Raw genomic sequence first — 25,311 nt, forward strand, 5'->3', positions numbered from 1 at the left:
AGGGGCCGGGAATCAAATGTAAGAAAGGGGCAATATGTAAAAAATAATTTTATATATACATATATATTGTGTGTGTGTATAAAGTTTGGATATTATTTTGTTTTTGCAAAAAGTCTCTTATGCTTATCAAGCCTGCATTTATTTAATCAAAAATACAGAAAAAAAACAGTAGCCTAATATTGTGAAATATTATTACATGATGTTCTTTTTACCTTTTTATAAATCAAAGAATAATAAAATAAAAAATCATACAAGAGCTGCAAGTAATTTTCTCTTTGCCTTGTGTTGTTTGATTCACATGAATGGTTCAATCGTCAGCAGGTTTATTAGATGCTGCCCCTTTAAGACCGAACGCAGATCTAATAATATCATTCTCCCATTGATTTCTCCCAACGATTTACGCCCATTTAAGATAAATTGTGTTTAAGTGAATACTCTCCAAACCGGTCATTTTGAGATCTAGGCTATTAGTTGTGCATTTGATGGTTTAGTCGCACACACAAAGCATAATGTGCAAGTCGGTCCATTTCGCAGCGTGCACACACACACACACCCGGCTTGAACTTGGAAACGGCGTCTATTGCGCAGATTTGTGCCTTTATTTTTAATCAAACAAGTCCTGCAATTTAGCCAAAGTGGAGAGAGCATTTGACAACAATCTCAGATTGTGCTGAATCTGATGCTAAATGCCTGTTTGGGGAGAAATGACAACACATGCTGTGAACGCAGGTATAGTTTATAATAGTTTGACCTCATATCTTCTTTTTATAATCCTTATGGCCTACATGTCCTGAATAATGAGAGGCTAATGGTGCGCTCACACCGGACGCGAATAAATCGCTAGAGTTGGACGCTTGAACATTGAGTTTACTCGCTTCATTTGCTTGACATTCACTTCACAACAGACGTGATTCTCCTCATGGGCTGTTAATGTGTGACCAAACGTAGTTTTAAGACTTTTTCAGGCGATAATGTAGTTGTTTAAAGCTCAAATCTGTGGTTTATAAAGAGAGCTCCTCTCAGATCATGTGATCTGGTGTGTGTGGAGTTGAACGTGTGATCTGGTGTGTGTGTGTGATCTGGTGTGTGTGTGTGTGATCTGGTGTGTGTGTGTGTGTGTGCTCCAGTGGATCAGCGGTGCTCATTAACCCGGTGAGAGCAGCTTTTCCTCAGCCAGTTCTTCTGCCGCTGCTCTGATGTCTCTGTGGCGGCTCCAGATATAATTCGTCTTGTGATGATGTAACGGCCGATCTTTGGTCTCATGGATCTATAATTTGTTCCCTGGCGAATCGTTTAGTCTGAGGGCAAAGTGAAGTTTCATTACTTTTTTATTTTTAGGCTATTTAGCTTTACGTTACCGTTGTAGCCGACTAGCACTGACTCTGAATGTTTGACTGAATTGTTTGCTTTATTTCATGTATAGTTTATTATACCTTTTACTTATACTTTTGTATTATTGATCAAACATAAACTTGCATTTAACAAAAAGAGACTGTGTTGTGTTTCATGTCATTTAATGTTATCACAGTGTCTGAACCAGATATTAATATACAGATTTTCTCCTCATTGTTGTCACTACTAGAGCAAGCTCCTGATTGGTTAACGAATATCCGGCAGATTTTTCAACTTGCGCGAATCAAGCGTCAAACGCTCAACTCGCGCCGCAGAATGTCTATTTGTGTCTTTGACTTTTCGCGCTTCATTCTCGTCTGATGTGAACGCAGCATTAGGGAGGATTTCATGCACTTAGTCAAGACTTTCAGAAAACTATTTCAAGATGACGTTTGCTGTTGTGCTTTTACAGTGTGTAAGTGAATATCGTGATCAGGGCTTAAAAACTAGATGCTATAGTCTACTTGGATAGGCTTAAACAGAATCCATAAACTAGCCTAAATCAGTCTATTTGAGCTTAAAGTCCGAAATGCTTACTTAAACATACGAAAAGAATGTCCTCCAATACCTGCGCTTTCATTGATGACCTCAGCGGGGAAAGAAATGTACTTGAGGCGTGTAAATGCGCGCTTATACTGACTTGCGTAACCGGTAGATTCACAGATGACATTTCACTCACGCTGGATCCGTCACATCACATGCTGGAGCTACTCTATTCATGATTGGGCACTGCCAAATAAAAATATTGTAGAGAACGATAAAATAACGTTATTAACCGGTTAATGGTCATTTCAAATTAACGATTCTGTTCAGAACGATTCAAATCCTCTTAATTTCGTTCGTTTCCGGTTTTCGTTTTCGTTCCTTGAACCGGTTCAGAGCCCTGATTGTGATATTACTGATCATGTGAAGATTTTGCAGCGGTGCTGTGAATACGTCGCAGGGGAAACACTGCACACACACACACACACACACACACACACACACTCACCAGTCCTCCGGCTTGACTGCGTCGGGGTCCTGGATCTTGGGTCTCTCGTCCCAGTCCTCTGGCTTGTGGTCGTCGGGGTCCTCGATCTCCGCCGGGGGGTTTACTGGGGGAGTGACATCATTCAGCAGATTCCCACTGTTCACCAGAGTCTGGTCCACCAGCATCTCGAAGCTGTTATCAGGGTTCAGCACTGCAGGAGAACACAAGGACACGCATGACACGGGCTCCATCTCACAGCCTGGCGGTGGAGTGTGTGTGTGTGTGTGTGTGTGTTACCCAGTGTGTAGAGGTGGGTCTTCTTGTCGGTGTAGTACGTGCGGAGGTCAGCTTCAGGCTTCTTGGCATGCTTCTCCTCAAACTCGCCGGTTTTGGGGTTCTTGTGTCTGAAGATGAAGTGCAGTTTGTAATCCTCACCACACTTATCAGGCCCAAACATGATGGTGTACGGCGTCTTATCCACGAACTCCGCCTGCGAGGACACACAGCGAACAGTGAGGACACACATCCCTGCATCAGATCGACCACAAGTGTCCACAACTAAACACAGCAGTCACCGCTTCACGATCAGAATGGTGAAACAGTGATAGGCAGAAATTAATGAATCGTTTCAGTGAAAGAATCAACGACTCACTCATTGAGAGAGTCAAATGCTTTGTTCCTGGATGAATCATCCATTTTAGTGAATGATTCAATGACTCACTCATTAAGAATGTCAAATGTTTCGTTCCTCAATTAATCAGCAGTTTTAGTGAATCGGTTCAGTAAATGATTCAACGACTCACTCATTATGAGAGTCAAATGTTTAGTTCCTGAATGAATCAGCCGTTTGAGTGAATGATTCAATGACTCACTCATTAAGAGAGTCAAATGTTTTGTTCCTGAATGAATCAGCCGTTTGAGTGAATAATTCAATGACACACTCATTAAAGGGTTAGTTCACCCAAAAATGAAAATTCTGTCATTAATTACTCACCCTTATGTCGTTCGAGACCCGTCAGACCTCCGTTCATCTTCAGACACAAATGAAGATATTTTAGTGTAAAGCTGATGCTGAGAAAGGCTTCAGTTAGGCCTCCATTGGCATTCAGTACATTTATACTCCCAAGACGGATAAAAGGCACTTAAAATGTCATTACAAAGTCCATCTCACCACAGTGACTCTACAATAATCTTACGATGCGGCGACAATAGTTTTTGTGCGCAAAAAAAAATCAAAATAACGCCTTTATCCAGCTTGTTCTTGTCTTCCGCGTGTGTCTCCACGACGCATGCGCGAGAATATGACGTAGCGCCGGGGCTCGGGATTCCATGAAATGCCACTTTAGCCCCATTTTGAGCACTACGCCGAGACCTAAAGCACGATCAATGTAGAATCCAACAGCTGAGATACGTGCGTCTTCCTCTGATTGTAAACAAATCACTTCTGGGTCATGTGTCCGAACGCCGGATCTGCTCATATTCTCACGCATGCGTCGTGGAGACACACACGGAAGACACGAACAAGCTGGATAAAGGTGTTATTTTGATTTTTTTTGCGCACAAAAACTATTGTCGTCGCATCGTAAGATTATTGTAGAGCCACTGTGGTGAGATGGACTTTGTAACGATGTTTTGAGTGCCTTTTATCCGTCTTGGGAGTGTAAATGTACTGAATGCCAATGGAGGCCTATCTGAAGCCTTTCTCAGCATCAGCTTTCAACAAAAATATCTTCATTTGTGTTCCGAATATGAACGGAGGTCTTACGGGTGTCGAACGACATGAGGGTGAGTAATTAATGACAGAATTTTCATTTTTGGGTGAACTAACCCTTTAAGAGAGTCAGATGTTTTGTTCCTGAATGAAACAGCCGTTTGAGTGAATCAGTTGAGTAAATGATTCAACGACTCACTCATTGAGAGAGTCAAATGTTTCGTTCATGAATGAATCAGCCGTTTGAGTGAATGATTCAATGACTCACTCATTGAGAAAGTCAAATGTTTCGTTCCTGAATGAATCAGCCGTTTGAGTGAATGATTCAATGACTCACTCATTAAGAGAGTCAAATGTTTTGTTCCTGAATGAATCAGCCGTTTGAGTGAATAATTCAATGACTCACTCATTAAAGGTCCCGTTCTTCGTGTTTTTTTGAAGCTTTGATTGTGTTTACAGTGTGCAATATAACATGTGTTCATGTTTCGCGTGTAAAAAAACACAGTATTTTTCACACAATGTACTTATCTGTGTACCGCTGTTTTCACTGTCCTAAAAACGGCTGGTGATTTCCTCTTTCTATGAAGTCCCTCCTTCAGAAATACGTAACGAGTTCTGATTGTGCAAGCGCTTACTGTGTTGTAATTCGACCGCAGCTTAGCGCACGTGCCAGCAGTTCCTGTGTTGTGATTCGACAGCAGCTTAGCGCATGTTGGAAAGGTCACGCCTCTTAACGGGGAGATGTATGCGTTCAATAATCTCTACAGCGTCCCTGGGAAAGCCAAACAAAGGTGATTTGACTCCTGAATGAAAATAACAGCGTCTCGATGACATGGCGATAAACACACTCAACGCAACAGTTCCTTTTCTCCACGCGACACGTCCGCTTCCCCACGTGGGACAGCAACAAGACCGCGCCCCCTTTTTCGCGTTTCTTTGTGGGCGGAGGTTAGTCTGTTCTACTGCTCTACTGACGTAATTAAAGAAGGAAGTACCAGGATGTAGTCCAAGCCAGCCGTTCGCTGTAGGCTTTGAAAGGGAACTTCTGTTAAATAAAATATCTCGCTTGGCATTGAACTTTGAGCTTTATAATTTTACAGGTATTATTTATGCTCTAACAGCAACATTACACACTAACTAAAGTTTGAACAATGGGATCATGCGGAATGGGACCTTTAAGAGAGTCAGATGTTTTGTTCCTGAATGAATCAGCCGTTTTAGTGAATCGGTTGAGTAAATGATTCAACGACTCACTCATTAAGAGAGTCAAATGTTTAGTTCCTGAATGAATCAGCCGTTTGAGTGAATGATTCAATGACTCACTCATTAAGAGAGTCAAATGTTTAGTTCCTGATTGAATCAGCTGTTTGAGTGAATGAATAAATGACTCACTCATTAAGAGAGTCAAATGCTTTGTTCCTGGATGAATCAGCCGTTTAAATGATTCGGTTGAGTGAATGACTCAACGACTCACTCATTAAGAGAGTCAAATGTTTTGTTCCTGAATGAATCAGCCGTTTTAGTGAATCAGTTGAGTAAATGATTCAACGACTCACTCATTATGAGAGTCAAATGTTCCGTTCCTGAATGAATCAGCCGTTTGAGTGAATGATTCAATGACTCACTCATTAAGAGAGTCAAATGTTTAGTTCCTGATTGAATCAGCTGTTTGAGTGAATGAATAAATGACTCACTCATTAAGAGAGTCAAATGTTTAGTTCCTGATTGAATCAGCTGTTTGAGTGAATGACTCAACGACTCACTCATTAAGAGAGTCAAATGTTTTGTTCCTGAATGAATCAGCCGTTTTAGTGAATCAGTTGAGTAAATGATTCAACGACTCACTCATTATGAGAGTCAAATGTTCCGTTCCTGAATGAATCAGCCGTTTGAGTGAATGATTCAATGGCTCACTCATTAAGAGAGTCAAATGTTTTGTTCCTGAATGAATCAGCCGTTGTAGTGAATCGGTTGAGTAAATGATTCAACGACTCACTCATTATGAGAGTCAAATGTTCCGTTCCTGAATGAATAAGCCGTTTGAGTGAATGATTCAACGACTCACTCATTAAGAGAGTCAAATGTTTAGTTCCTGATTGAATCAGCTGTTTGAGTGAATGAATAAATGACTCACTCATTAAGAGAGTCAAATGCTTTGTTCCTGGATGAATCAGCCGTTTAAATGATTCGGTTGAGTGAATGACTCAACGACTCACTCATTAAGAGAGTCAAATGTTTTGTTCCTGAATGAATCAGCCGTTTTAGTGAATCGGTTGAGTAAATGATTCAACGACTCACTCATTATGAGAGTCAAATGTTCCGTTCCTGAATGAATCAGCCGTTTGAGTGAATGAATAAATGACTCACTTATTAAGAGAGTCAAATGTTCCGTTCCTGAATGAATCAGCCGTTTGAGTGAATGAATAAATGACTCACTCATTAAGAGAGTCAAATGCTTCATTCCTGAATGAATCAATTCATCAGCAGTAGATCATAAAACAGGAATGGCGATAACACACATTTATGCCAACTCTTTGATTCTGTCCCTAAATGTAGATGTGGCTTTTGTTCTCCCACTGCAGAGCTCAGATGGCCTTTAGTGAGCTACAGTGGGAGTCTGGGCTGCCTGTGGTTTATTATCAGCACACTAACACAGAGGTCATCTCACCAGGTCAAGGTCAGGGGTCTGAGACAGCAGCTTAACATACGCGCCGCCGCAGTCAATGCCGGTCTGGAAGTTCACCTCATACCTGCGGACACATGACAGATCTTCATCATCATCATCATCATCATCATCATCATCATCAGTCCTGAGTGTCAGTGTCCTTTAATACTGGACACACACACACACACACACACACACAAGCTTTGGTCTGGTGATCTGCCAGTGTATTGCTCTTCCACCTGGACAGCTCATTCATGAATACTCACTGGATGATGAGTGGTTTGGTGTCGAAGGTGAAAGGTCGCAGCAGGAGGCCGGAGATGGCGTGATGCTTGGCTCTGGATTTCAACACCAGCCCTTTATCTCCAGGGAGTTTAGTGTTCGTCATCTCCTCAACCTCCCATTTACCTGCACACACACACACACACCATCACACACACATAAAACCACACGGTATCACCTCACCATCATCACACACACACACACACACACACCTCACCATCATCACACTCATGCACACATAAAACCACACGGTATCACCTCACCATCATCACACACACACACACACACACACACACACCATCAACTCACCATCACCACACACACACACACACACACCATCAACTCACCATCACCACACACACACACACACACACCATCAACTCACCATCACCACACACACAAACACACGCCATCAACTCACCATCACCACACACACACCATCAACTCACCACCATCACCACACACACACACACACACACACACACACACACACACCATCAACTCACCATCACCACACACACACACACACACACACACACACACACACACACCATCAACTCACCATCACCACACACACACCATCAACTCACCACCATCACCACACACACACCAATATCACAAATAAACCAAACCACCTCACACAGACACACGCCATCAACTCACCATCATCACACTTACACACACAACCACCTCACCATCACACACACATAAAACCACACGGTATCAACTCACCATCATCACACACACACACACACACACCTCACCATCATCACACTCATGCACACATAAAACCACACGGTATCACCTCACCATCATCACACACACACACACACACACACACACACACACACACACACCATCAACTCACCATCACCACACACACACACACCATCAACTCACCATCACCACACACACAAACACACGCCATCAACTCACCATCACCACACACACACACCATCAACTCACCACCATCACCACACACACACACACACACACACACACACACACACACACACACACCATCAACTCACCACCATCACCACACACACACACACACACACACACACACACACACACACACACACACCATCACCACACACACACACACACACACACACACACACACACACACACCATCAACTCACCACCATCACCACACACACACCAATATCACAAATAAACCAAACCACCTCACACAGACACACGCCATCAACTCACCATCATCACACTTACACACACAACCACCTCACCATCACACACACATAAAACCACACGGTATCACCTCACCATCATCACACACACATACACACAACCACCTCACCATCACACACACATAAAACCACACGGTATCACCTCACCATCATCACACACACACCTCACCATCATCACACTCATGCACACATAAAACCACACGGTATCACCTCACCATCATCACACACACACACACACCTCACCATCATCACACTTACACACACAACCACCTCACCATCACACACACATAAAACCACACGGTATCACCTCACCATCATCACACACACACCTCACCATCATCACACTCATGCACACATAAAACCACACGGTATCACCTCACCATCATCACACACACACACACACCTCACCATCATCACACTTACACACACAACCACCTCACCATCACACACACATAAAACCACACGGTATCACCTCACCATCATCACACACACATACACACAACCACCTCACCATCACACACACATAAAACCACACGGTATCACCTCACCATCATCACACACACACACACACAACCACCTCACCATCACACACACATAAAACCACACGGTATCACCTCACCATCATCTCACACACACACACACACCTCACCATCATCACACTCATGCACACATAAAACCACACGGTATCACCTCACCATCATCACACACACACACACACACACACACACCACACACACACACGGCATCACCTGACCATCATCTCTCACACACACCACACACCACACACCACACACCACACACCACACACCACACACCACACACCACACACACACACCACACACACACACACACACACACACACACACACACACACACACGGCATCACCTGACCATCATCTCTCTCTCACACACACACACACACACACACACACACACACACACACACACACACACACACACACACACACTGGACTCACCATCATACTTTGCGATTTCCTCATCAATGCCTTCCTTCTTGGCCTCAGATAAAACCCACCTAAGAAACACAACATCAACACTTCAGGGAAAACCTGAGGCTCTTTTCACGCATTTATGACTAATATTTTAAAATGATATCAATTCCTGTTCAACGGTTCAGATTTTTATTCTCAAAGAAATTAACACTTTTATTTAGTACGGATGCATTATAAATGTTTTACGGTCATGTGATCCGTGTAACATTACAAAAAATGCTGATAAATCCAGGAATAAATGACTCTGATCTACACTGGAGGATCTCTCACTGTATAGTTATGATCAATATGATGGTCCATCTTACCCCTGAAGTGTTCCTTTATCAAATGACTCCGCAAAGTAGTGTTCTCCCATGGGCTCGGGCGCTTTATACGTCACCTAGAGTAAAGCCGTTTGGGAAGAGTTAGCCTAGATTCATATTCAACAGTGTTCACTGAAGAGCTGGGCTGTGCAGAGACATCAGGTGTTCATGTGAACTGGCCCTTTAAGTGACTCGAGCACTGATTGGCAGATCAAACACCTCAACCAATCACAGGCCAGCTCAAAGACATCTTCCATCACGGTGATTGAGAAGGAAGTCTGAGTGCTGGAGTGAGGCTCTTACCGTGGGCACGGGTGGTGGAGTGGGCGCGGTCGGCTCCTCTTCCTCCACCTCTTCCTCCTGCAGGTCATCGATGGCATCTTCCACATCCATCTCCATGTCCTCGGCCTCCTCCTGCGCCCTCACATGAGCCCCGAGGAGCAGACACACACTCAGAGAGAGCAGCGCCACACACAACCGCATCTTCAGCTCCATTGTCTACACACACACACACACACGAGTCAAGAATCAGACACACAATCACATCAAGAGTTAGTCAATCAGTCCCAGCTCTACTGATCACATCATCATCATCATCATCATCAGGACGGATGAAGGGGAGCAGCAGAACTCCTCCTGCACACACACTTCAGCGTCACACACACTGCTCTGGCTCATGTAAACGCGGCCTGTAGTTGCAGATTGAGGTGTGTGTGTGTGCGCAGTGGACGTGATGCCATCCCAGGGTCCCCATGACTGCAGCATCAGCCCCTTCTCTTTAATCAGATTTACCCCAATGAGATTACACACACAACCTGCACACACACACACACACACACACACACACAACACCTGTGCAAACGCACAGTTCTCACACACAACCTGCGCGCGCACACACACACACACACACACACAACACCTGTGCAAACGCACAGTTCTCACACACAACCTGTGCACACACTAGAGCAGGGGTCTCCAAACTCGGTCCTGGAGGGCCACTGTCCTTACCTTAACATTCGTCTTCCTGTGCGCGGAAATTTGTTTATGTAGCTGTGACAACGCGCAACCAGCGCGCAACACGTGCATATTGCATATTAGTCTACATGTGGCCGGCAGGACCAGAGCAGAGCACAGCCTTAGCCATCCACAGCTGATGCAATCCTTTTTCTGCAGAACCTGGATTAGCCTAAACTTTGATGGATGGATTATGTAAATAAATCTCATGTTGCAGTTTAGTAGCCATACAGTTTGAGAAAAATGGTAAGAGTGATTTTCACTTCAATAAGCTGCAATTGTGTTACGTTGATGTTTTGTTCTGTTAGCTGGGCCATTTTGGTAGACCTTTGTTCATTTAATTTTGGTTTCACAATAGGCTATTTGATTGGGCCCCGTGTTAACGTGTGTATTTGTTTCCCCGTGTGCGCGCTGATGCGCTCATCTGTAATCATTTCAGAATGCCTTCCTACAGTTGCTTAATAAAAGCGGGCTTTCTACACGAACAAACGTGCACAGAACACCTGCGCAAACGCACAGTTCTCACACACAACCTGTGCGCACACACACACAACACCTGTGCAAACTAGGGTTGGGCGATGTCCCCTAAATTGGCAGTTGACGATGTTTACAGTAAAACATCGTGATGGTCGATGATATCGTCGTTTTAGTTTTTTTTTGGGGGGGGGGGGTAAATAGGTAGATAATATACTATCTTTACATAAATAGCTACTATTCTCTTAAAACTATAATTTCGTTATTTTTACTAACCCAAATAATGACTCATCCGCTAGTTTGCACGTGAGGGGAAAAAATGGGTTCCTTCGACTTAAGAGTTGAGCTCTTTTTATTTTAATATATCTCTTTACATAAATACTATTTTCTACTTTAATAAAAAATTACTTCGTTATTTTACTAACCCAGTGTTTTGTATGTGAATGTTGTTTCACGTGAATATTATCACAGGAGTGAAGCAAAGCTTAGCCTAGAAAGGAAATAATGGTCAGAGAGCACTTTTTCATTCTGTTCTGCGATCTGGATCTGGTCACTCGACTTTCCGTGAATTTTAACAATAGGCCTAGTCCATTTTATCCCAATGGACATGGACATCTCGTTTCTTTTCCCAAATCTTCACTCACGTCTCACCCATGTTCACAGGGGATTATAAACGTTTCTTGCTTATAATAACGTTTACTTATAATTAAGTCTATTATAACTATTCACATCCTTTACTGTGGTAAAGTATAAAAAACACTGTAGGACGAATACCTTATTACTTCAAATTTTATTTAACACAGTTTGTTATTAAACTTGGTAAGGCGCGTCAAGTTTGGTGTATTTGAATAGCGCATTTCACACACACACGCGCGCGCGCCGGTGATTTTAGTTTCGTTTTCTCTGGCAGTGAATAATCAAAGATTGCCTAAATGTCTTGACCCCGTGGAAGATAAAATTCGCTCGTCAGACCTTTTACAACAAGTGTTGCTTTGCAACATCAGTAGAGCATGAAGATGAAGATATTCGAGAAGGTGTCTATCCAGCTTGTGTCCCGCATTCCTCTCAAAGCGCAGAGCGGTATATGACGCATCTTTGCGGGGAAATAGTATGAATCAAATATTTTTCTAACTAATTAATTTTCTTATACTCTTGAGGTTACCATTATTTACTGAAAATCGTTTAAATGTTTTATAGGCTGTGTTGTTTCACTGACGGAAGTGCTTAAATAAACACGCATGCTTATGGATGTTTCAGCCTCAAATAATTTCAAAATGTAGGCTATATATATCTGGCATAGACTACAGTATTTAAAATAGCATATATGCATTAGTTACATTCTCAATTTAATTTACAGAGCAATCCCTGCTAAATGTTTAGTTTAACTAATACTATAGAAGAGGATTTGTGTGTGTCGCACTCACAGCAGACTCCCAACTGGGGCGTGGCATCACGATGGTGGCGCTCCATCGTGATGTCGGTCAGCCATCACGATGGACGATGATATCGTCCATCGGCACAACCCTAGTGCAAACGCACAGTTCTCACACACAACCTGTGCGCACACACACAACACCTGTGCAAACGCACAGTTCTCACACACAACCTGTGCACACACACACACAAACACCTGTGCAAACGCACAGTTCTCACACACAACCTGTGCACGCACACACACACACACACCACACACACACACAACACCTGTGCAAACGCACAGTTCTCACACACAACCTGTGCACACACACACACACACCTGTGAAAACGCAGTTCTCACACACAACCTGTGCGCGCGCACACACACACACACACACACACACACACACACACACACACACACACACACACACCTGTGCAAACGCACAGTTCTCACACACAACCTGTGCACACACACACACACAACACCTGTGCAAACGCAGTTCTCACACACAACCTGTGCAAACGCAGTTCTCACACACAACCTGTGCGCACACACATACACGTGCACACACACAACACCTGTGCAAATGCACAGTTCTCACACACAACCTGTGCGCACACACATACACACACGTGCGCACACACACACACACACGCACAGTTCTCACGACCTGTGCGCACACACACACACAAAACCTGTGCACACACACACAAAACCTGTGCACGTGCACACACACACAAAACCTGTGCACACACACACAGTTCTCACACACAACCTGTGCACACACAACACCTGTGCACACAGTTCTCACACAACCTGTGCACACACACACACACACACACACACACACACACACACAACCTGTGCACACACAACACCTGTGCAAACGCACAGTTCTCACACAACCTGTGCACACGCAAAAAACCTGTGCACACACACACACAACACCTGTGCAAACGCACAGTTCTCACACACAACCTGTGCACCTGAACACATACACACACCACTGTAACTAACCAGTACTTTTACCAGGAAGTGTGTGTGTAAAGCACTCGTTTCCCTCTGTGTTCACGATCAGCTCAGCTCAAGTGTCTATGGTGTGAGTGAACAGAAGCGGATATAAATACTCTCATGATCATATTATCAGTGTCACTCCATCAGAAGACTCCAGTGTGTGTGTGTGTGTGTGTGTGTGTGTGTGTGTGTGTGTGCTGTCCGCGGTCAGACTGTTCCTCAGGTGTATGCCAACCCTTCAGCAGGCTGGTGTTTCAACACCCACAGGCGCAGTGTGTTAATGAGCTTAACACACACTGAGGATTACAGCGACTGAAGCAGCCGTGCCAACAGCATCTGATAGCAACATCACCACGGCAGCCGGAACACAACAAACACTCCTGACCCACGACTCTCTCACACACACACACACACACACACACACATCCTCCAGCCTCACAAACACAACACTAACTGACTAATTCATCAGCCCATATTTGCATCTCATCACAGCCACCTGAACAAGAGTGTGTGTTAAAAGGGTCTAATGTTTACTCTTCACTTCAGAAATAAAAATGTTTATTACCATGATCTATATAAATTAATGAAGCTGTGTTTTGATCAATATTCTGAATTCAGTTTGAATAAATTATTCAATGACTCACTCATAAAGACTTAACTTGTTTCATTACTGGATGAATCAGTGTTTTTGAACAAATCTCTTTAGTGAATGATTCAAAGACTCGTTTCATTACTGGATGAATCAGTGTTTTTGAACAAATCTCTTTAGTGAATGATTCAAAGACTCGTTTCATTACTGGATGAATCAGTGTTTTTGAATTAATCTCTTTAGTGAATGATTCAATGGCTCACTTGTTTCATTACTGGATGAATCAGTGTTTTTGAACGAATCTCTTGAGTGAATGATTCAATGACTCACTCATAAAGACTTCATTTGTTTCACTACTGGATGAATCAGTGTTTTTGAACGAATCTCTTGAGTGAATGATTCAATGACTCACTCATAAAGACTTCACTTGTTTCATTACTGGATGAATCAGTGTTTTTGAATTAATCTCTTTCGTGAATGATTCAATGACGTCACTTGTTTCATTACTGGATGAATCAGTGTTTCTAAACAAATCTCTTGAATGAATGATTCAATGACTCATGTTTTCACAGTCTTGTCTCCATCTACTGGTGTAATTGATAAAATCTTTATTTGAAGCCTCATGTTTACTTTCAAAAGGTGTTTTACTCTATTCTACCGAAGACATCCGTGTTTATATCCAAACTTTCATTCCAGTACTTCTGTGATAATCTGAATGATTGTAATAATAATAATGAGACTGTGTGTTGGGGTTAAACCTCACTGGGCTGAACAGAGACATGGGCTTGAGGCTGATGTTGAAGAGCAGGACACTTGAGTTGAGGATGCCTGGGGCTTCACAGTGTGTGTGTGTGTGTGTGTGTGTGTGTGTGTGTGTGTGTGTGTGTGTGTGTGTGTGTGTGTGTCACAGGATCCAGTCCTGACCCATCTGTTGCTCATCTGTGGGGGTAGAGCGATTACACACACACACACACACACACACACACACACACACACCATCAGCACTAAAGCTAATCTGAACTGAACAGGAGCATCTGAGCTGAACCAACGCAAGACGTCAGCAAAACTATCACACACACACACACACACACTTGAATATCTGAACACCTGTGAAATGAAGACTGGGAGGGAGCACATGGATTATTGGGATAATAATGGGAGTCAGTCAATGGCTAAAGGAAACTGTTGTGGAAGGGAAGATTGTCTTATCATTACTGATAGTAAAACATTGCTTCCCTCCAGAAAGACTGAAACAATTCTAGCAACATGAACAGACATCAGTGAGACTTAAGACCATACACACACACACCGCTTTCTTTATAACAAAACAGTCTTCTATATGATTAAGGAATGCACTGATACGGATATATGGTGGCGATATGTCATCCCTAACATTCAATATTTTTAATTCATTTTCATGGATGCACCGAAATTTCAGTGACCAAAAGATTTGGTCAGAAATGGGTCATTTTGGTTTCGGGGAAAGATTCATTAAAACTCAATATCCAGAAATAACTCTAGAGAAGAGCAAAAAATCATTTTAAAAGCCCAGGGCCTGTATTCATAAAGAATCTTAATGCAAAGAGCAGCTCCTAGTGACAAAATTCTTAGAAAATTCTTAGAAATATGGGCGTTTACTCTTAAAATTAACTAAAAAGTCCTAGTAAAGAAAAAAGTAATTCAGAAAGCATCTTAACTCTTAAAAGAGGTCTTAAGGTTAAATTTGTTAGGAGCACAGACGAGGACTTTTAAGAGGCTTGAGATTTTCTTTAGCAGCGGAGAAAATGGCAGAAAGACGAAGAGGAAGAAGAAATGTGTTGCAGACGATGGAGGACAGTGACTTAAGACGCTATAGATTAGATCATGTTTGTTGCATTAAACCCAACTTTCAAACCACCAATTAAATAGACATGCCAGCAATCAGTGGAATTAGAGTGGAACAATGTTTATAATTCTAAGCCAATCAAATACCTTATAGGAAATTAACAGCATGGTAAATAATAAAAGGATTTATATACATATTATTTATAATGTGTGTGTGTGAGTGAGAGAGAACGGTAAAATAGGACAATTTGCGCTTGTAATTTCAAAGTGAAGGCTTAGAATAGACCCTATACTTAAAAGCGCTCCTTTTTCCCCCTTTTTGGACAATCAACCAATCACAGTCTTCAAAAGACGGTGTCATATGTAGCAACGGGGTTAGCCCCGCCTCTTCACTAAGATAACAGTTTTAGTATTTTCCTTGCTCAGAGTTGCTCTCAGATCGGTCCCGAATAGCTCTTAAGCTAAGACTCCGACGTAAAAGTTTTTAAGCTAAATTAGGAGTTTTCTGAGAGGACTCTTAGAATCTTTATGAATACGGGCCCTGATTTTGAAGGTGCTTTCAGATGTTTGTCTCAATTAGATGAACACTAATGTGCAGAAACACGGCTCCAGCAGATTCACACACTTCTGCTAATGGGCAGGTGATCTATTATCCGGAGACAGTGGACAGGCCGTCTCTCCACCCTGTCCTGATAACACACACACACACACACACACACACACACACACACACACACACACACACACACACACAGAGATCTGCAGGAAGACATTCAGCATGGCAGCGCTAACTGACAGTGAGCGTCTTCAAATCCAGTTTGAGCACAGATCTGCTCTGCTGATTGAACACACTGCTCCATTAGAGCGGGCAGAACCCGGATCCGTGCCCTGGGCCAGACTCTGGTCAAACAGGTCTGCATAACCCCTGACCGGCCGCACAACACACTTCCCTACAGAGCGGAGATAGAGAAGAGCTGGGCGAGACGCCAATAACATCACATCACCATCTTTAGCCAATCACTGAGCAGCCGGATGGCCACGATGGGCCAATCACTGCATCACGAAGCGGCGAAACATTTACCAATCTTTAGTTTTGGAGCGCGTATCAAACGTGATTTCAGCCATGACTGTTTCGATGACCTCTGAACTCACGAATCATGAGTGTCTATGGGTTTGACCTGATCTCTGATCAGTTTTATACACGTGCAGACGTTTTAATGAGACATTGAAATGAATCAATAGTCCTGTTTAGCAATCAAAACAAGCCCTGAAAATTGATAAAAGAACATAAAGAAACTTGATCGATTTTACTGTCAATAAAACATTTGCAGTGTGTGTAAAAGGTGTTTTATGCCATTTTTGTTTTGACCAGCGTGTGGCGTATTTATCATCATTATATTATAATTATTGTATTATATCATCTTTGTTAGTAAGAATAAGAATAATAGGACGAATACAACGTAAGACAAATAAAATAAACACTGCATTAATTACATACACACTGATTGAAGTTATTCAGTCGAGAGCAGTGAGTGCTTTTGTCGGTTGATTATTAGGCTACTGCCACTTTAAGAGCGAACGCACAGATCTAATACACTGATACACATCTGAACTGTTTATTTAAAAGGCACAATATGTAAGATTTTTGGATACAAAAACCTTGTGCGCATTATCCCAAAATGTTTCCAAGAATGTTTAAATCCAGAGAAATTAGTGATTTTAACCAGGACACGGCCCGTGCGTCGCCTATCAGTGACATCACACCCGCCGGTGTTATTGTGTAGTAACCATGGCAACACTACCGCCGCTTTAATATCTGATGTGTACATACTGTGCCTCTAACATATAAACGACTGTTTTATGCAAACCGTGTGTATTTGAGTTTAAAAACAATAAGACGACGCTAAAGAGAACTTAGTACTCAAACACCTTTAGTGCCCGCATAAATAAAACGTTTAACTCACAAGGCTTTTAAAATGCATGCCTTAAAGGTGCAGTGTGTAATATGAGGATGTATTGACAGAAATGCAATATAATACACATAACTATGTTTTCAGTGGAGTATAAAGACCGTTGTGTGTTTATTACCTCAGAATGAGCCGTTTCTATCTACACACACTTACAGTGAAGCCGCCATGTTTCTACGGTAGCCCTAAAGGGACAAACTTCTCTACAGAGCACTAGCTACTCTCTGCTGTCTCAGACGACACATCTTTGTCCTGTGTGGGCCACCGTAGCTTCGACCGTGAGGGGTGGGCAGTTTCGCAACCTCACCACTAGATGCCGCTAAAATTTACACACTGCACCTTTAAGGCTAATACAAGACTTGCTTCATTTATTCTGCGATTTTAACTGGTCGGTTGTACATTATGTTTGTGCCGGTCCAAACGTGGGTTCGTTCACCTCGGCACCCAACAGTGCACACACACACACACACACACACACACACACACACACACACACACACACACACACACACACACACACACACTTCCAGACACAGGGTTAAGCCTCTTTACACTCGACTGGGCTTGAGTCGATGGGGGAAGGTACCACAGACCTTCCCAGAATGCACCAGTGACTCAATGCCTGGGAGCAGGATACAGGCCGTAAAGAGAGAATAGATAAAGCCCTGTAGATAATTAGCATAACCTAGTTCACAGAGGAGCACTGTTAAACTTCAGAATGGCATCTTTTCGGTTAAACATAAAGGTCAAAGGTGTGCCAGAGCCTGAGAACATGTTAACCAGGGGCCAGGGGAATCATTTTCCTGCTCCTGCATCCTTTAAAACACAAGGAAATAAGAAGCTGTGTTCTCCATGCAAATGCCAGAGTCTCTCGTGACCTTTACCTTTTCTCTCGAGGGCCGGAAATGACGGTTTAACTGACATGTGCAGCTCTAGTTCAGCCGGTTTGACTTTTCCGCGTATTATTCCAGAAACATCCATTCATAAGCTCAAACTGAAAGTGTCAAGCGACACTTGAGCCCTATGTCCGATGCGAACTGGCCATTTCTTCACACATTTATACTCACAAGTGGACGGTGTCCATGTAAAGATGAATTAAACCTCACATATGATGATTTAAAGCGCACACATATGACTAGCTTTAGCTTTAACTCACTGCGCGTTTGTTTGACTAGCTTCGTTCAGTGTCTGTGAGATCCGAGGACACACACCAACACTAATGACACTAACGTCACATGAAGCGATGAGTTTTGAACACTCCGCTTTTATTGACATGACACCTGTATCGGTTAGCTTAGCACAAGCGACTAGCCTATAGGTCAACGCACATATTCTCCCTTTTACACTTTATATATCCGCTCTTTCCTGCGGTGACCCATCGTTAGGACACCCCGCAGATGAGCAGAAAGACACACATGTGTAGTAAAGCTATATTTGCGGTGTAGTGTACTCACCCGTGCTCTCTGATGCAGCTCTCCGCCTGCGACTACTGCGCGTCACGTGTGGCTATGGAGGATGAAGTCCCGCACACAGGCCCCGCCTCCAGCACGATCCGATTGGACACTGCATGAAGCGTCGCCACGCCTCTTAGAGAACGCGCGATGGTGATTGCTTAGACTCGCTGTCTGTCACGGACTGTGGTCTCCGCCTCCGACCTGCACCTCGTGGACACCGCTGATTGGCCGTGGCGTACACGGAAACGCACGCTTATTGGATGCACCACAGCAGAAGCGAAACATGACGGATTTAATTTAAGAATCACATCATGCCTAGCTTATGTTTTATTTTATTTTTTCCCACGTATGCCTTATCACAAAGAATATTATTTAATCAATCCGTCTATTATCTAAATGTAGCACATTAATGTAAAAATGTAAATAATAAGCATTCGTCGTCATTAATACGCATTATATTATATATTTTTAGGGTTTTTGTTAGTTTGTTTTGATATCTATTGTACTCTTTAGTAGTATGGAAGCTGGTTTCCGCCACAGAAAACATTTAAAAGGTAATTGCGACTTTTTATCTCACAATTCTGACTTTATTCTCAGGTGTAAATTCACAATTGTGAGATAAAAAGTCACCAAAAATAAAAATAAACAATTCTGTGGCGGAAAGAAGTTTACATACGTTTTGGCTGTATTTGTAAATATTTAAAAACAATACATGTCTCAAAATGAGTTTGTCATGAAGGCTTCTGCCTAAATGTTTGAATTTGATCAAATTAGCAAATATAATGCTTTCCGTTCTTTTCTGAGGAGGATTTTGTGTATAATTTTTTAGCATAAAAAAATCACCATTAAATCTTTTGATAAACTGTGTGAATAGAGTCATTATGAATTGACAGTATATAATCATAATGCAATTATGCATAACTATGACAGATATATGTTCTTATAGCATCACAACTGGGGAGACATCTTTAGTGACAACTGATCCCATTGTATGGATATAAATATTACTAATAATAATAAAAACCATGAGACATTTCTCAAAATATCTTCAATGATTCACAGAAGAAAGTAAGTTACAGTAAACAATAGAATCTTCTTCCCTTAAAGGGGCAGTTCACCCCAAAATGAACATTTACTCTCCCTCTAGTTGTAAACCCGTATGAATGTCTTTCTTCTGCAGAACACAGAATAATAATGAACCTCGTGTGCTATCTTTCATTTGAAAGCCACGTTTCTAGCATCTGTAAAACTGCATTCTTCCATCTTAAAAATGCAAAATGCAGAACAGTTCATGAGCTCAAGGTTAGATTATTGTAATGCTCTACTGGGTGGTTGCCCTGCTCGCTTAATAAACAAACTCCAGCTGGTCCAAAACGCAGCAGCTCCAGTTCTTACTAGAACCAGGAAGTGTGGCCATATTAGCCCAGTTCTGTCAACACTGCACTGGCTGCCTATTAAACATCGCATACATTTTAAAATCTTGCTTCTTACTTACAAAGCACTAAATGTTTATCTCCAGTACTTGAGCGAGCTCTTAACACATTATCCTCCATCACGTCTACTGCGCTCTCTAAACTCTGGCCAGCTGAGAATATCCAAATCAACTGCAGGCGGTCGATCCTTTTCCTATTTAGTTCCTAAACTCTGGAACAGTCTTCCTAACATTGTTCGGGAAGCAGACACACTCTGTCAGTTTAAATCATAAATGATGACAGAATGTTCATTTTTGTGTGAACCGTCCCTTTAAGAGCCCTCGTGTGGGAGCACTGGTATATTTGCATCGAGCTGATTGTTTAGATTGTTTACTGTCATGCGAGTGAAACTGAACTCCTGTGTTTAGCACACACTGTTGTGTTTCAGATGGGCATCTTCATCCTCATCATCCTCATCCTCAGCGGTGGGACCGGTTGAGTGAGACGAGCTAACCCGTTTACTCTAAACACGTCCTTCTGTTGGGGTTAATGTGTCGACGGCTCAGTGGAGAAAGAGGCATTCACAGCTACATCTGACCTCCATCAGTGTGTGAACGCCCTGCAGAATCTGAGAATCATTGTAACAAAATAAGAGAGCTCATACAAAATGCATGTTATTGTTATTTAGTGCTGTCCTGAATTAGATATTTTACATAACGTATGTTTACATAGAGTCAACAAGACAAACAACGCTGAGTTTATAAAAATGACCCCGTGCAAAAGTTTACACACCCTTGATTCTTAAACCTCTGTGTGTGTGGTTCCCTGATGATCCATGGCTGTGTGTGTGTGTGTGTGTGTGTGTGATGGGTAGGTTTAGGGGCAGGGGCAGTGTGTGTGTGTGTGTGTGTGTGTGTGTGATGGGTAGGTTTAGGGGCAGGGGCAGTGTGTGTGTGTGTGTGTGTGTGTGTGTGATGGGTAGGTTTAGGGGCAGGGGCAGTGTGTGTGTGTGTGTGTGTGTGTGTGTGTGTGTGTGTGTGTGTGTGTGTGTGTGTGTGTGTGTGTGTGTGTGTGTGTGTGTTGGGTAGGTTTAGGGTCAGTGTAAGGGGATAGAAAATACGGTTTGTACGGTATAAAAACCATTACGCCTATGGAATGTCCTCACATTTCACAAAAACAAACGTGAGTTTGTGTGTATGTGTGTGGTTCCCTGATGATCCACGGCTGTGAGTGTGTGTGTGCGTGTTTGTGTGTGTGTGAGTGTGTGTGTGTGTGTCAGGCCCAGTTCCAGAATCCAATCACTGAGGGTGCTCTAGTTAAAGCAACGGCTCCACCACAGCAGTGTACAGTGAGAAATATATGATTATTTATTTACAAGTCATCACTTTTACCAATAATTGGAATAATTTGAAAATATTTTGCTACAAATGTTTTTCTATTAATCTGCCTTTACATTGCTTTAATGCGTTATTTAATGAGAGCATAAAAATAATATAGGAATTATATGTGAAACTAGACCTCTGAGTAATTCTGAACATTTGATTATACACTCACCTAAAGGATTATTAGGAACACCTGTTCAATTTCTCATGAATGCAATTATCTAATCAACCAATCACATGGCAGTGTCTTCAATGCATTTAGGGGTGTGGTCCTGGTCAAGTCAATCTCCTGAACTCCACACTGAATGTCGGAATGGGAAAGAAAGGGGATTTAAGCCATTTTGAGCGTGGCATGGTTGTTGGTGCCAGACGGGCCGGTCTGAGTATTTCACAATCTGCTCAGTTACTGGGATTTTCACACACAACCATTTCTAGAGTTTACAAAGAATGGTGTGAAAAGGGAAAAGCATCCAGTATGCGGCAGTCCTGTGGAGAAAATGCCTTGTTGATGCTAGAGGTCAGAGGTCATGGGCCGACTGATTCAAGCTGATAGAAGAGCAACTTTGACTGAAATAACCACTCGTTACAACCGAGGTCTGCAGCAAAGCATTTGTGAAGCCACAACACACACAACCTTGAGGCGGATGGGCTACAACAGCAGAAGACCCCACCGGGTACCACTCATCTCCACTACAAAGAGGAAAGAGAGGCGACAATTTGCACCAGCTCAACAAAATTGGACAGTTGAAGACTGTAAAAATGTTTCCTGGTCTGATGAGTCTGGATTTGTGTTGAGACATTCAGATGGTAGAGTCAGAATTTGGCGTAAACAGAATGAGAACATGGATCCATCATGCCTTGTTCCCACTGTGCAGGCTGGTGGTGGTGGTGTAATGGTGTGGGGGATGTTTTCTTGGCACACTTTAGGCCCCTTAGTGCCAATTGGGCATGGTTTAAATGCCACGGCCTACCTGAGCATTGTTTCTGACCATGTCCATCCCTTTATGAGCACCATGTCCCCATCCTCTGATGGCTACTTCCAGCAGGATAATGCACCGTCACAAAGCTCCAATCATTTCAAATTGGTTTCTTGAACATGACAATGAGTTCACTGGACTAAAATGGCCGCCACAGTCTCCAGATCTCAACCCAATAGAGCATCTTTGGGATGTGGTGGAACGGGAGCTTCGTGCCCTGGATGTGCATCCCACAAATCTCCATCAACTGCAGATGCTCTCCTATCAATATGGGCCAACATTTCTAAAGAATGCTTTCAGCAGCTTGTTGAATCAATGCCACGTAGAATTAAGGCAGTTCTGAAGGCGAAAGGGTCAAACACAGTATTAGTGTGTGTTCCTAATAATCCTTTAGGTGAGTGTGTATGACAGCAACCCCTCCCCTTTACCTTTCAGACGCGGCTCATGTTTATAACAATAATCTTGGGGGGTGGACTCATTTAAAGTAATGTAGTCGTCAGGTTTTAGCCAGGTTTCTGTCAAACACAGCACATCTAGATTATTATCTGTAATCATATCATTAACAATAAGCGCTTTTGGGGAGAGGGATCGAATATTCAGCAACCCAAGCTTTATCAATTGTTCATCTGTATTATATCTGTTGTTTATTTGTTGGACATCTTTTTTACTGTTGAATGGTTTTGATGTTTTTTTGTATTTACTAATTCGGGGAACAGACACAGTCTCTATATGATAATATCTAGGTGAAAGAGTCTCTATGTGCTGGGATTTATCTGACTCCGGTGACGTGAGACAGCTAGCAGACGGTCGGTTTAGCCAGTTTGTCTGCTTCCTGACCTGGGTCCTAGTCAGTCAAGGTTTAGCTCTAAGACTATGTGCCAAATTACTAGAGAGGATGGATGCCATCTTTTTTCAACAGGTCAAATCAATTTTTATGCTTCAAGCTTCATATTTTTTTAATACAAACTATGTATAAAGATGATTCTCAATGTTATGAAAGATACAGAATTATTTGATATACAGTTTTACTTTATGCAATATGTGTGTAAACATGGACATAAATGCAACTATACACTGTATAATTTGCATATTAAGGTGTTTTGGGACAATATGTCATGTAAAAAGGCGTGTAAAAACATTTTCATAAGAATGTCTTCTATTTCATAATAATATCAGAGTATGTTGTCAGAGAAATGTGCTAATAATGTCCTCTACACATAGCAACACCTCTATTCTGGGTCAGGAGGATATCTCTGTTTCGTGCAGAGTGGCATTTATATTTAGATGACACTTCCGAAACTTTGCAGCATGCGATTGGCCGTCGGCCCTCTTAGCAACAATAGTCCTGAGCAGTTAAACTGACCAACGGTCTTCAGAAAATGAAAAAGGTTCTCACATTCACTGAAGCTCCAGAAGGAAACACGACGCATTAAGAGCCGGGGGTGAAAACTTTTGGAAGATCAAGTTAAATTGTACCTAATTTGTCTTCTTAAAAACATGCAAGTGTCTTCTGTTGCTTCTGAAGGGCAGTACTAAATGAAATTAAACTGATATTTAAACAAAATAAGAAAAATTTGGACATCTTCATCCTGTGCAAAAGCCCCCCCCCCCCCCCCCGGCTCGTAATGCACCGTGTTTCCTTCTGGAGTGAATGTGTGAACCTTTTTTAATAGTTGTGTTTGAGTCCCTCAATCGTCCTCAGATCTCAGAATCACAGTCACGGCTGGAGAGGCTCAAATATCACAAAGATGCTGGAAAACTGAAGAATCTTCCAGACATGGGGGATTTTTCTGAAGACCGTTGGTCAGTTTAACTTCTCAGGACAAACAAGAGACTCAAGAACAACTTCACAAAACACACACAGTGGATCATCGGGAACGACACACACACACACACACACACACACTCACACACAGCCGTGGATCATCAGGGAACCACACACACAGAGGTTTAAGAATCAAGGGTGTGTAAACTTTTGCACGGAGTCATTTTGTTGACTCTATATCATCATATTTTATGTAAAATATCGAATTCAGGACAGCACTAAATAACAATAACATGCATTTTGTATGATCTCTCTTATTTTGTTTAAATTATTCACAGATTCTGCAGGGCGTTCACAAACGTTCAAGCACAGCTATATATAGGAGTTATCATTTATATCTCGATTTATAGTTCTTGTTCAAACATCCCTGACCGCATAACAGCGTAAACACTAAAGTCAAGTTTGGACTTTGA

The 25,311-nt window shown here is 42.4% G+C and overlaps 1 protein-coding gene across 1 annotated transcript in view; it reads right to left on the minus strand.

Annotated features, from left to right (window-relative positions):
• Positions 1–19,379, minus strand: part of canx (calnexin) — a 37,268-nt gene extending 17,889 nt beyond the window's left edge. Inside the window, exons 1-8 of the mRNA XM_079838389.1 lie at positions 19,303–19,379; positions 9,850–10,044; positions 9,550–9,623; positions 9,209–9,267; positions 7,005–7,146; positions 6,742–6,823; positions 2,660–2,852; positions 2,384–2,573 (exon numbers count right to left, since the gene is read on the minus strand). Of these exons, the coding sequence (XP_079694515.1) occupies positions 2,384–2,573; positions 2,660–2,852; positions 6,742–6,823; positions 7,005–7,146; positions 9,209–9,267; positions 9,550–9,623; positions 9,850–10,041 (932 nt within the window). The 5' untranslated portion in view covers positions 10,042–10,044; positions 19,303–19,379. The remainder of the gene's footprint in view (positions 1–2,383; positions 2,574–2,659; positions 2,853–6,741; positions 6,824–7,004; positions 7,147–9,208; positions 9,268–9,549; positions 9,624–9,849; positions 10,045–19,302) is intronic.
• Between the last annotated feature and the right edge of the window lie 5,932 nt (positions 19,380–25,311).

This window comes from Gobio gobio (assembly GCF_949357685.1).
Source record: "Gobio gobio genome assembly, chromosome: 16".
Taxonomy (NCBI): Eukaryota; Metazoa; Chordata; class Actinopteri; order Cypriniformes; family Gobionidae; genus Gobio; species Gobio gobio.